This window comes from Oryctolagus cuniculus, chromosome 9 (assembly GCF_964237555.1).
Source record: "Oryctolagus cuniculus chromosome 9, mOryCun1.1, whole genome shotgun sequence".
NCBI lineage: Eukaryota > Metazoa > Chordata > Mammalia > Lagomorpha > Leporidae > Oryctolagus > Oryctolagus cuniculus.
The window spans coordinates 103,099,863-103,113,320 of NC_091440.1; the positions used below are offsets into that span (position 1 = coordinate 103,099,863).

General features: G+C 55.7%; 1 protein-coding gene and 1 long non-coding RNA gene across 4 annotated transcripts in view; one reads left to right on the forward strand and one right to left on the reverse strand.

Moving 5' to 3' along the window:
- LOC127492055 (uncharacterized) lies at window positions 1–6,968 on the reverse strand. Its single transcript, XR_007921031.2, has 3 exons — window positions 6,858–6,968; window positions 3,375–3,624; window positions 1–3,191 (listed from the first exon to the last, which is right to left on the reverse strand). It is a non-coding gene; the product is annotated as an uncharacterized lncRNA (long non-coding RNA).
- SCNN1A (sodium channel epithelial 1 subunit alpha) overlaps window positions 3,575–13,458 on the forward strand; it is a 27,521-nt gene continuing 17,637 nt past the window's right edge. Inside the window, exons 1-3 of one of the 3 annotated variants that reach the window (XM_051849890.2) lie at window positions 3,575–3,711; window positions 6,665–6,943; window positions 7,580–7,949. In XM_051849890.2, coding sequence (XP_051705850.2) covers window positions 7,594–7,949 — 356 coding nt within the window. In that variant the 5' untranslated portion in view covers window positions 3,575–3,711; window positions 6,665–6,943; window positions 7,580–7,593. 3 annotated transcript variants of the gene reach the window in all.

Consider the following 13,458-nt stretch of genomic DNA (forward strand, 5'->3'; position numbering starts at 1 on the left):
TCTGCCTGTCAATAAATAAATAAATAAATAAATAAGAAAAATATATCATTATGCAGCACCAGACCCAGACTGAGTGCCCCCAGAGACTCCTAGAAGGTGGGAGAGTGCAGACTTCTGCAAGGCCTCCCTAAAAAGGGGCTGCTGATGAGGCCAGCGCTGTGGCATAGCAGGTAAAGCTGCCACCTGCTGTGCTGACATCCCATATGGGTGCTGATTAAAGTCCGGGCTGCTCCTCTTCTGATTCAGTTCCCTGCTAATGGCCTGGGATAGCAGTAGAAGATGGTCTAAGTTCTTGGGCCCCTGCACCCATGAGGGAGACCTGGATGAAGCTCCTGGCTTTGGATCGGCCCACCTCTGGCTGTTGAAGCCATTTGGGGAGTGAACCCATGGATGGAAGATCTCTCTCTCTCTCTCTGCCTTTCAAATAAATAAACAAATAATCTTAGAAGAAGAAGAAGAAGAAGAAGAAGCAGCAGCAGTAGCTGCCGAGAGCTCCTTCTTCCCAGTGACCCATGTTTGGTTGAAAGTGTTCCGGAGGGATCGCTGGAATCTAATGTGGACGCAGGGTGGTGCCTGCACCACCCAGGACAACCCCTGCAACAGAGAATTATCCAGCCCGAACTGTCAGTAGTACCAAGGTTGATAAACCCGGACTCCACCCAATGGAGTAAACTAACAGTGAACTTCAAAGCACCCTTCTGGGGGTTCCAGCTCTTCCTTCCGATGCAGTACACGCTCCTGTGAAAGGACCGCTTCTCTCCACGGCAGGCAGCCGCTGCAGAACAGGTGATCATCTCTAGCAGTACAAATAAAGAGGGACTTGTTTCCAGCCTGGGGAGGATAGAGGCTGGGAAGGAAAGTGAATGAAATTCAGATACGTCAGTAGATGGCAGCTACGTGGGCTATCACAGGAAGCTGGGGTGGTTGCTGGCTGGGGATGTGTTCTCATGGCAAATTCCTCTCTGTCAGGGATAAGCTTTGGGGATCAGCATTTGGCATAGTGGCTATGATGCTGCTTGAGATGCCTGCCTCTACATCCGGCCTGGCTCTGCTCCTGATTCCAGCTTCCTGCTAATGTGTGCCCTGGGAGGCAGCAGGGGATGGCTCAATGGCTTGGGTCCCTGCCACCCACATGGGAGACCAGATGGAGATCCTGAATCCTGACTTGGGCCCAGTCCTGACTGTTGTGAGTATTTGGGGGAGTGACTCAGTGGATGGACTATCTCTTTTTAACCCCCCCCCCTTTCAAACAAACAAACAAAAAGAAAAATTAAATAAAAATTAAAAGGATAAGGACCAGCGCTGTGGCGTGGTGGGTTAAGCTGCTGCCTGCGGTGCCAGCATCCCATATAGGCAAAGGTTCAAGTCCTGGCTGCTCTACTTCCAATCTAGTTCCTGCTAATGTGCCTGGGAAGGCACTGGAAGATGGCCTAAGTGCTTGGACCCCAGCACCCATGTGGGAGACCCGGAAGTAGCTCCAGGCTCCTGGCTTCACACCAGCCCAGCTCCGGCTCTTGCTGCCATTTGGGGAGTGAAACAGCGGATAAATGGAAGACCTCTTTCTGTCTCTCCTGCTCTCTCTCTCTAACTCTGCCTTTCAAATAAATAAATCTTTAAAAAAATAAAAATAAATAAAAAAGACAAACCTTGACTCTTACTTAATTGCAAATCTTCTGTCTCCTGCAGAGTGGGTCCACAAATAGTGACCATTAGACACTGAGGTCCCAAAGAGCTTGAAGCCTGGTCCCCTACTCACAGTAGGATCCACATACATGTCAACACACTGAGTGCAGCAGAACCTGTGTCCCCAAAACTCATGCAGATGTTGAAACTCGGATGTCCTCATGTTAATGGCTAAGGGATCAAGGGGAGAGACTCCATCTCCTTAGGTGGCTGAGAAGTGGGCGTGGTGGGAGGGGCTTAGGTCACTGGGGGTGTGCCCTTGCAGGGCGGTTCTTGCAAGAGGGTTGATTGTTCTGAGCTCAAGTTGGGCCCAGCTCTTCTCTCTCTGCTTCCTGATTCACCATGTGGTCTTTCCTCTCCCCCCACCATGACCAGCCTCCACACATGCCAGGCCATGGGACCGCTCCACCTGAACTGTCACCTCCAAACTCAAAATGGAAATAAGGCTTTTCTTTCCCAAGAAATCCCTCTTTGGTAATCAATTAAGGTGATGAGAAGAGGACCAATACACACATGCGCATATGTACACACACACACACACATGTGCAGACACACACCAGGACAATGACAAACAGTAAGCAGTGGGAAGTGCTGAGATGGGCTCTCCCTCGTTGTGTGGAGGGGAGAGCAATTCCTCTCATCATACAGAGAATAAGAGGCAGGAGGACCCTGCCCGTTCAGGACCCTCACTCCACTGCAGGTCCCCTGCAGGCTTTGCACATTCTAGGATCATACCACAGGGTTAGAGGGTGGCTGGTACAGGGAGGAGGAAGGTACACCTGGGGTGGAAGGAAAGGCTGGGCTCTGGGAGAGGCTAAGGTGAGCTCTGGAATAGGGACCTCTGCAAGCCAAGGTCAACAATGTCCCTAACCTCCAAAAGACAAGCCTCAACTTCTCAGGGTGGATTTGGTGCAGCAGCTAAAATTGCTTGGCATGCCCGCATCCCTTTGGAGTACCTGGGTTTGAGTCCTCGTTTTGCTTCTGCTTCCAACTTGCTGCTAATGCAGACCCTGGGAGACAAGCAGTGACGGCTCAAGTACTTGGGTCGCCACATGGGAGATGAGTTCCAAGTTCCTGGCTTTGGCCTGGCCCAGGCCTGGCTGTTGCAGACATCTGTGGAGTGAAGCAGTGGATGGAAGATCTTGATCTGTCTGTCTCTGTCTCTCTCTGTTTCTCTTTCAAACAAAATGAAAATGAATCTAAAACTTTAAAGAATATCTTTAAAGGCACACAAAACGACACAGATAAACAAACAATCTTGGCTCCCTTTGGCCCAAGTGTAGGGAAAGGAATTAGTTAAAGGGAAGCTTTTGTTGTTTTGTTTTATTCTGAATTGCTGGAAAACTGGATTACACAAGTGTATTTGTGTATTATTTCTGCACTTTCAGAGATAATATTTAAGATGGAGCTCTGACCTCAGAACAGGTATCAGATTTCTGCTTTTCTCACAACAGCAAGCCAGCTCCGGCTCATTCCAGTTCTAGAATGCTGTGGTCTCCAGGCACACCCTGCAGGACAGGTCAGGGTCACCACTCTCCCCAGCCCAGCCCAGCCTGGGCCTCACAGGACTTCCCCCAGAGCCCTGGGGATGAAAACTATTTGCCATGCTGCCTTAAGCCAGTGGTCAGATTTCAGGAAGTTGCCAGCAGACAGAAAAGACAAGGAAGGAAGCAGGTTTTACCACCACTTACCACGCCGGCATCCCATACTGGAGTGCTGGTTCCAGCCCCGGCTACTCTGTTTCTGATCCAGTTTCCTGCTAATGTGCCTGGGAAGGCAGCAGAAGATGGTCTTGCCACCCATGTCGGGGACCAGGATGGAACTCCTGGCTCCTGGCTACGGCCTGGTGCAGCTCTGGCTGTGGTGGCTATTTGGGAAGTGAACCAGCAGATGCACGGTCTCTCTCTCTCTCTCTGTTGTTAGTCTGCCTTTCAAATAAATCTTAAAAGAAAAAAGAAAGAAAGAAAATGCATGGAGCGCTTATCAGAATCTCGGAGACCAGTCAGGCAGCCAAAGCCTCGTGGACAGGTAGGGTCAGCCCCCGTGTAAGGACCTGGCCCAGGGGAGAATGGAGGCTTGCAGGGGTGTCTGCGTCCTGTGGGAGGGTGGGGACGGTGTAGAGAGCTTGTTACAGAGCCAAGGAGCTGATCCAGGACCCAGCGAGCTGATGAAGGCACAGACCCACTGTGGGAGGGAGTAACTCCCAGGTGGCTTAAGCAGACAACCCCAGAGGGGGGGAGAATCCTGGGCAGCTCTGTGTTGAACTCTACTGCTGTTTTGTCATTACAGCTGCAAAAAACTGGGTTATCTTTGAATGCAGAAAGAGCCTTCCTGTCCCTTCACAGGGGAGGGACTGGGCAGGGGTCAAGATCATCAGCAGGGCAGTGGGCACCGTGGTGCAGGGGGTTAAGCTGCTGCTGGGGACACCTGCCTCTCACGCCAGAGTGCTGATTCGAGTCTGGGCTACTCCCTTTATGGTCCAGCTGTGCAATAATGGCCTGGGAAAGCAGCAGAAGATGGCCCAGGTGCTTGGGCCTATGCATCCATGTGGGAGACCTAGAAGAAATTCCTGGCTCCTGGCTTCAGCCTGCCCCAGCCCAGGCCATTGCAGACATCTAGGGAGTAAACCAGTGGGTGGAAGGTCTTTGTCTCTCTCTCCTCCTCTCTCTGTAACTCTGCCTTAAAAAAAAAAATCAACTGGCTTAGGTTTAGAATCCTGGTTTATGCCAGCTGTCACTTTAAGAAGTTATAAGAAGGGTGGGCAGGCCGGCGCCGCGGCTCACTGGGCTAATCCTCCGCCTTGCGGCGCCGGCACACCGGGTTCTAGTCCCGGTCGGGGCGCCGGATTCTGTCCCGGTTGTCCCTCTTCCAGGCCAGCCCTCTGCTGTGGCCAGGGAGTGCAGTGGAGGATGGCCCAGGTGCTTGGGCCCTGCACCCCATGGGAGACCAGGAAAAGCACCTGGCTCCTGGCTCCTGCCATCGGATCAGCGCGGTGCGCCGGCCGCAGCGCGCCGGCCGCGGCGGCCATTGGAGGGTGAACCAACGGCAAAGGAAGACCTTTCTCTCTGTCTCTCTCTCTCACTGTCCACTCTGCCTGTCAAAAAAAAAAAAAAAAAAAAAAAAAAAAAAAAAAAAAAAAAAAAAAAAAAAAAAAAAAGAAGGGTGGGCATTTAGCATTAGAATACCACTTAGGACACTCATGTTCCAAACCGGAGTCCTGGCTCTGCTTCCTATTCCAGGTTCCTGCAATTGTGCACCCTGGGAGGTAGCAGGTGATGGCACAAGTGCTTGGGTCCCTGCCATCTGCATGAGAGACCCAGATAGAGTTCTAGGTTCCTGGCTCTGGCCCGACCCAGCCCTCACTGATGTGGGCGTTTGGGGAGTAGACCAGCAGATGAAAGATCTCTGTTTCATTCTCTGTCTCTTCACCTTTCAAACAAAATGAAAAGAGTAGGTTCCAAGAAAAAAAAAAAAAAAGAAGAAGTCATGGGAGAGCCACAGGAGGGGAGCCACAGACCAGGTGTCCCCGAGCCTGGAAGACCCTGTCTTCCCTCTTACTCGCCTGGGAAGCTCCTTGTTCTTCTAGATCCAGCTGAGATGCCACCAAGTCCGGGACCCCACCCTGCAGTGGTTCCGCTCTGCTCCCTCCCGCAGGCTCCTATAGCTTGCTTCTTATCTCTGCCACCAGAATCTTTACCTTGCAATATGGCAAACACCTACTTTCTTTTTATATTTTTGAAGATTCATCTATTTATTTGAAAGAGTTACAAAGGGAGAGAGAGAAAGGGAGAGACAGATGAGAGAGAGAGAGAGAGAGAGAGAGAGATTTTCTATATGCTAGTTGAGCTAGTTCACTCCCCAGATGCCTTCAATGGCCAGTGCTAGGCCAGGCTGAAGCCAAGAGTTTCATCTGGGTCTCCCACGTGGGTGGCAGGGGCCCAAGCCCTTGAGCCAGCCCCTGCTGCTTTTCCCAGGCCGTTAGCAGGGAACTGGATTGGAAGTGGAACAGCTGAGATACACACACACACCCATGTGGGATGCGGGCGTCAAGGGCTGTGACTTTGCTCGCTGTGCCACCGCGCTGGCCCGGCAACCTTGCACCTTCCACAAGCGCCCGGGCTGCTGCTCAGAAGGAGCAGGGCTCAGCCCGTGGCTGCAGGCTTGCGCTCTGCACTGCCTGCTGGGGCCCTGGGGCTGCGGGCCTCCTGCCTCCTGCTGTCGCCTTGGGTCCTGCTTCTGAGTCTGATTCTCTGTTCCTCCCCTGTCCGCTTGTTCACCACTCAGCATTTCACTCCTGATCTGGCTGGCTGAAGTTTGGGCTGAGATTTGGGAGGAAAACACAGCCCTGACCAATCAGCTTTTCCTTCCTCCCGGGCCCGTGCAGACTCGGGCTGGGCCTACCCTCTTCCTCTCAGTCACCCAGTGCCCGGACACCACATCCTTCTCCACTCCTCGGGGCCTCCTGTCCCTGCCTCTCCCTGGGCTCCTGCTCTATGCAGCCTTTTGGTGCCCACATTCCTGCAACCCCGTGACCACAACACATTCCTGGCCTGGCAGCCAATGGTGTAAAAAAGAACAGAATGTCCCAGGGCCCCGCCCAACCCCCAGCTTCACCTGGGCCCCTCCCCAGCTGGGACAAGGCTGGGGGCACGGTGAGGAGCCAGGAGGGAAGGGGAGGACAAGGAGTGGGCGAGGCTGACCTGGGGGTACCCTTGGCAGGAGTCCCGAGGGATAGGGTGGACCCCCCCCCCCCAGCTCCTGGAAGCCCACCGGGGGCTCCCTCTCCTTGCTCTCCCGCCTGCAGGGGAGACCTCCTCAGGTTGATCGCTAAGTGCCCGTCCTCCATCCTGCTCTTGGTCCACCCCCTGCCCTCACCCACCTGTCTCCCTCCTCTGCCTTCCCTGTTCTCCTGGTCTCCCCACCCTCGTCCCAGTCATCGTGGCTCATCTTCTTTCCTTGTTTTCTCCTCCTGGTTTTTTAGCTCCGGACTCAAGATCTCAGGCCCTCGCCTGCCAACCACGTCCACCGCAAGCCAGCAGCCCGGACTGTTCTTCAGCCTCCTCCCACCGTCCAGGGCCCCACTCCCATCGGGTTCACCTGCCCTCGGGAGCCTCCTCCCTCTGGAGGACTCCCAGCTCAGACTCCTCCTCAGTCCCTCCCCCGGCCCTGCTCACCTTTAATTGAGATGCTAATGAGGCTCCTGTAGCTCCCATCCCGGGCCGGCGGGCGGGCCCTCTGGCCAGGCCGCTGCACCTGTCAGGTGAGGGGGGAGGAGAAGTTCGGCTGCCAGCTTCAACTGGAAAGGAACCAGTCCCAGCGCAGCCACACCTGGGAGCCGGGAGCTGGAGACAGCGCAGATCTCCCGCAGCCTGCAGGCCCGGGGCGGAGAGGGAGTCCGGGGCCAGAGACCGAGAGGAGGAAAGACAGGGGACGAAGAGGAAGAGAAGCAGGATCAGAGAGTCTGGACCCCGGAGAGGAGACTGGCAAGGAAGAGGAGAGCCGAGAGAGGCACAGAGAAGCCGCGGGGAGTGAGAGGCAGGAGGGAAGCAGAGATCCTGAAGGAAGCAGACCGGGGCCGGGACTGGCCGAGCAGGCAGAGGCTGGCAGTGGTGGAGGCGGCAAGGGAGGTGCTAGGACAGAACCAGGAGCTGGCCTTACCTGGGAAGCAGAGAGGCCTCTCCAGGGAGGGCCAGCTGCAGCTCTTGGGCGGCGCCCCCCGACTCCAGCAGGTCCGCTGCCTCCTGGAAAGGTGGAGGGAGGGAGAGGGAGGAGCTGTGGGGGAAGCAGGCTCAGGGTGGGAGATGGGCATGGCAGGGGCAGCCTCACTCTGGGTCCAGGTGGTGACGAGGGAGGACACCCAGAGCCCCTACTTGACCTTGGCCCTCGCCTTCCCTAGCCCACCCAAAGACCATGAAAGGGGACAAGCGCGAGGAGCAGGGGCCGGGCCCCGAAACTGTGGCGCCCCAGCAGCCCACGGAGGATGAGGAAGCGCTGATTGAGTTCCACCGCTCCTACCGCGAGCTCTTCCAGTTCTTCTGCAACAACACCACCATCCACGGCGCCATCCGCCTGGTGTGCTCCAAGCACAACCGCATGAAGACGGCCTTCTGGGCCGTGCTCTGGCTCTGCACCTTCGGCATGATGTACTGGCAGTTTGGGCTGCTCTTTGGGGAGTACTTCAGCTACCCGGTCAACCTCAACATCAACCTCAACTCCGACAAGCTCGTCTTCCCAGCCGTCACCGTCTGCACCCTCAATCCCTACAGGTCAGTGGGTACCTCTGCTTCCTCCCTGGCGGCTGGAAGCGTGGTGCAGTGGGCTCTGGGCTGCTCCTGTGGACCCAGGGGTAAGGGCTGATGGTCCTGTCCCAAGTTACCCTGCCCTTCGGGCAGCAGGCGCCAACGAGCCCAATGGTGCTGTTGCAGTGCCAGCCTTACCCTGAGTGTACTGGTTGGACCGCCAGGGCCTGCCCTCCCCTTTGCTCCCTACCCTGGCCAGTGGGAGGCAGTGCTGAGAAGGTCATGACTCCGCAGAGAGCAGTGTCCAGCTCAGCCTCATTTCTTCCTGGAGCCAGTTGGCAGCAGAGAGCCCAATGGTGAGGCGGAGTGAGGCCGTGCGGGTGCTATCGAGGCAGGCGGGCTCGGTCTTTGTGCAGAAGGCAAGTTTGTGGTCGAGATGGCACGGTGGGGACCTGGTGAGAGTTGGGCTCCAAAGTGAGCTTGGAGGCCAGGCATGGGGGTTTCAGAGCCAGAAGGAGAATGGGGCCAGAGAGTAGCTCCCATGAAGCTGTCCCCAAAAGACAGAGGCTAAAACGTGGGAGTGAGCCCTGCGGGGCTGGACTCTACCTGTGCAGGTGCCTGGTATTTAAGGGCCTGGTCATGTTTTGAAGTTCGGGGTCTCATCCACGCTCTCTGTCAGTTTTGGTCTAGAAGCAGGAGGTGGTGGTAACCACGGAGCGAGGGGGCAGGGCTATTTGTCTATATTTTTTTATTTGTGCTCAATTAGTCATGCTATGCCTTGGGAACACCTGGGTCAGGCCAGACACAGCACTAGGCTCAGCGCAAAGCGGATTTGTCCATAATTCACGCCACCTCGTGAAAGGCTGGGCACTTGGCTTGGTGGTGTAGTCCGATGGACAGAATCAGATGGAAGAGGTAGAGATACCAACACGCAGGGGTGCAATTCCTGGTGACAACGCAGGAAACCCAGGAGCCTCGGGCTGTCTCCAAGGAGGAGCTTGTGCCAACGCGTGCTGAGCGCTGGGTGTGCGGGCGATTCCAGATGATCGGGATGGGTCAGGTGGTGGGGGTGGAGGCCCCCCATATAATCCTCTGTGGCAGAAGGTGTGTCAGGGACTGACATGGGTTGGGACATCCTGTCCCGCAGCGAAGAGACTGTGGTGCCCAACCTCCACGCGCTAAGTCCTTCTTGTGTTCCTCCTTTGATTCTCACAATAGCCTGGCGCAGGTGCCATTCTCCCTCTGGATTTACTCTTAAGGAAACTGAGGCAAGGCACGAGAAGTCATCCCAAGGTCACTGGGAGAGTCACGGGGAGTGAGTGACTCATCCTGTGTGCTGATCCCCAGCGGGCCTCAGTTTCCTCATCCATAATTTGGGACACGTCCTGGTCCCACTTCCAGGTGGAACTTGGAATAAAGGAAGTCTCCGTCAGAGGTGGTCACCGGGCGTTTCAGGGCTCTCTGATTCCCCTCCCCGACTCCTCGGCCCCTTATGCTACCGTGGGGGGGGGGGGGGGAGCAGCCAGGGCAGTAGGCACTTGGTGTGATACGGGAGGACCGGCGGATCTGTTGAGCTCTGCGTGTTTTCTAAGGCTCTGGTGAGTGCCGGTACTGGGCAGGCCGGGCGGGACACAGCCCCTGAGGATGGAAACCCGAGTTCCTGACTCCAGAGAACCCGCCAGTAGGGCTGCCACAGCACTTAGGAGGGAGAGCAACCCCCCCACTCCACCCCCCAGGAAGGAGATTGAACAACTGCTGTGTGCTTGGCCCTGCTCTGGCTGCTCTGTAAACACTGTGTCATTGGTCCAGAAAGGTGGGCATTGTCATTTCCATTTCTCAGATGAGAAAACTGAGGCTCAGCAAGGTGAAATCAGTTGGGCAAGATAACACAGCTAACAAGAACAGCCGCTAACACACAGATATATATGTGCCAAGCATTAAAAAAAAATTATTTACTTGAAAGGCAGCTCAGGTAAAGGCAGTTGAGGCAGAGAGAGAGGAGACACAGAGAGAGGTCTTCCAACCACTGGCTCACTCCCCAAATGGATGCAACAGCCAGGGCTGGGCCAAGCCAAAGCTACAAGGCTGGAACTCCATCCAGGTCTCCCACATGCGTGGCAGGGGCCCAAGCACTTGGGCCACCTTCTGCTACTCTTCCCAGGCACATTAGCAGGGAGCTGGCTGGGAAGTGGAGCAGCTGGGACTGGAACTGACGTTTTGATATGGATGCCGGCATCGCAGGCAGTGGGACGACCCACTGCACCACTATGCCGGCCTCAGGCATTTTTATAAATGAATCCGAGTCTAGCGTAAATTCCTGTGTTATTAAATGATTTAGTCCTCACAGCAGACAGTGGAGGTACCACGGTGTCTCCCGTGTTATGGTTGAAGAAAGGAACTTGGCCGTGTTCAGACAGGCAGCAAGGAGTGAGAGAGACTCCCAGCCTTAACTAAGCACCAGTGCATCCCAGGTTAGCAGCGGAGGCACAAACCCTGAGGTTTGATTGCAAAGCTCTTCCTTCCATTACACTCAACACAGGGGCAGGCAAAGGCAGCACAGGGCTGGGGGCAGCTGCTGGGAGTCCAGGGGGAAGAGCCAGTCAGGGGAGAGGCAGGTGTCAGGAGAGCAGGAAGGGAGAGCCCAGGGCTGCTGGCCGCCTTGCAGGAGAGGCCGGCATGGTGGGCAGGTGATGCAACCTGGTGGGTGCAGAGCCGAGGGAGGGCCTCGGAAACTGGACGGAGGGTGTGAGATGCTCAGCTCCTACAGGGCAGCAGGGAGGATGTGAGTCAGTCAGTGACGCCGAGGAACTGGAGGGTGGCCAAGTCCACCGGGGGTGTCCACCTGCTGAGGGCCGCCACCAGCAGAGGGGGAGGAAGAAGACGCTTGCACGGGGCTCCCGCTGTTCTGTAACTTCCAGGGGAGGGAAGGACAAGGGCTTTGGGGACCTTGCAAACTAGGCATGGGCGTGCTGAGGCTTCAGTGGCGGGGGCAGCCGCTGCCATTCCAGCCCTTTGGCCAGCAAAGGTTTGTCACCTTAAGGAAAGGCGAGGCATATTCACATCTCTGGAAAACAGGGGGCAGTTAGGCTGGACCTCAGGAAGAACTTGGAGTTCTTGATCAATAAGGAGGTCAGGGAACCTGGAGATGGCAGGGCAGGAGGCCTGGCAGCAGGAACGGGTGGGGGGAGGGGCAGTTCCCCTACCGACAGCCCCTGCAGGAAGAGCCGGCAGGGCTCTGAGCCAAGGAGCATGTCCTGGCACAGCCTGGGCACCAGGGCCTGCTCAGCAAGCCTGGCAGGGGAGGACGGCCCAGGCTCCCCGACCCCGCCGTGGGAACCTTGCCACCTCTGTGCAGCTGCTAACAGCCTTCCGCGGGAGAAGCTGCCGTCTGCCTCGTGGTGGCTTCTACCTTCTCTGCCTCTGCTGCAAACCCACAGACGTCTCCTCCTTCCTTCCCCAGCGGCTCTCGGTTCCGGGTGCAGCTCTGACAGCCTGCAATGCCCCATGATCGTATTTTGAGCTCCATGACAAGCCCGTTAGATACGGAGGGCAGTATCAGCCCTGCGACTGGATGAGAAGCCCGAGGCTCTGAGATCCTAAAGGCTTGGCAGAGGTCTGTGAAGCAGAAGAGTCCGAACTGGAATCTGAGTCTTTTTCTTTTCTTTTCTTTTTTTTTTTTAATGATCTATTTTGGTTTTAGAATGGAATTCAGAACATCACATGGATTGAATTGTCCTGTCTTTTAGGTTTCCGTTTGCAAAAAGATTTTTTAAATGTTATTGGTTTATTTATTTAAAAGACAGAAGGAGAGAGAGGGAAGGGGAGGGGAGGAGATCTTCTATCCACTGGTTCACTCCCCAAATGCCCATCACAGCCAGGACTGGACCAGGCCAATGCCAGGAGCCTGGAACTCCTTCATGGGTGGCAGGGACTCAAGTACTTGAGGCATCCTTCGTTGCATGACCAGGAAGCTGGATGGAAAGCAGAGAGTGGCTGGGACTGGAACCAGGCAGGCATCATGAGCAGTGGCTTCACCACTGTGCCACAACACTGGTCCCACAAAGCTGAGTCTGAAGGTACACTTTTGCATAGAGCTCACACGAGGCTAAGTGGCAGGCAGCGATCCTGTGTCTCCTTAGCTTTTTATTCTCCAATAATATAATAAGAACAATAATGATAATAAATGCAAGAGCAGCAGTAACTGGTTCCTATCTGCCAGGTCCATGGCTCAGTCCTTTTCTTATATTAACTCGTCTAATCCCCATGACAACCCCATGGAGCAGCTGCTATGGTTATGCCCATTTTACAGATGGTGAAGCAGAGGCACAGAGGACATAAATTACCTGTCGGAGGCTAACCAACCTGCAAGTGGTGAGAACATGAGCCTGGAAAGTTGATTAGAACTCAGCTCCTTTAACTTTTCCTTGAAGGAGATGGTTTCTAGGCCTCTCACGCCCTGGCTGTCCAATCACTGACCTGAGAATCCAGCGCTCTCCAAATGTCACAGAGATGTCTGACCCCCACGTGGGGTCTGAGAGCTCTGAACTAACTCAAGTGGGGGTGGTCTCTGTCTTCACTGGGGGGCTGACCCGTGAGGGGCTCCTGGTGGGCACAGCTGCCTGTGAACAGATTGTGTGGAGCTCACGGAGGCCGTGTGTGGCCGGCGGGGGTGGTGACTCCACTGGTGAAGGCGTCAGGGTAGGCGAAGTTGAGGCTTCTAGGTGGTCCCTGGCAGATGGAGAGAGTAGGGCAAGGTGCCAAGTGCATGCTGGCAGCACAGGAAGCTGGTGCGTCTCCTGCACCCAGCTCTGCCTGCTGCTCTGGGAATCTCCTGTAGGCCTGTCCCAAGGCTGCCAGGGTGAGCCATGGGCTCTGTAGCAAGAGGAAGCCCCCGGGGTAGGGTGAGGCAGGAGGAGGAGGAGACACAGATGGGACAGAGCAGAGGTGTCTGCCCCAAACCTCCCAGCATCCCTGCCCCATGCCAGTCTGTGCTGAGCAGAGAAGAGGGGCTGGCGGGGAGGTGCAGGTGCAGGGAAGGGAGACTTCACTGCCTGGTCTCAAATGCTTCGGAGCTGGGAGGCCGAGGGAATGGAAAAGCAGGGAGCGTGGAATCCAGCAGGCCTGGGTTTAAATGGTAGCCCTGGGCCTTCTTAGCTGGATAACCCTGGGGATGTTGCCTACTTGCTGGGTCATGGTCCTCAACTGTGCAATGGTAAGGGTAAGGCCTGCCTGATGGAATCGTGCAAGGATTCACTCCGCTTTCAATGCAGTGCTGCCTACCGGAGCAGACAGGAGTGAGGGTGAGGACAGCGACCGGGGCAGGAGGTCAGGGAGGAGGGCTGGGCTGACCTATTGAAGGGCCATAGCCAGCTTTCTTGTTCTTCCTCTCTGACCCCTGGTCTCCTTGGGACAGATCTGAGGGCTTCAGCGTGTTTCACTCAGCGGTCAGTCTCTTAGCTCTAGTTGTTAACTCAGAGGTGGGCATTTGGTACAGCAGGTAAGCCGCATCCCAGACCAGAGTGCCTGGCTTTGAGTT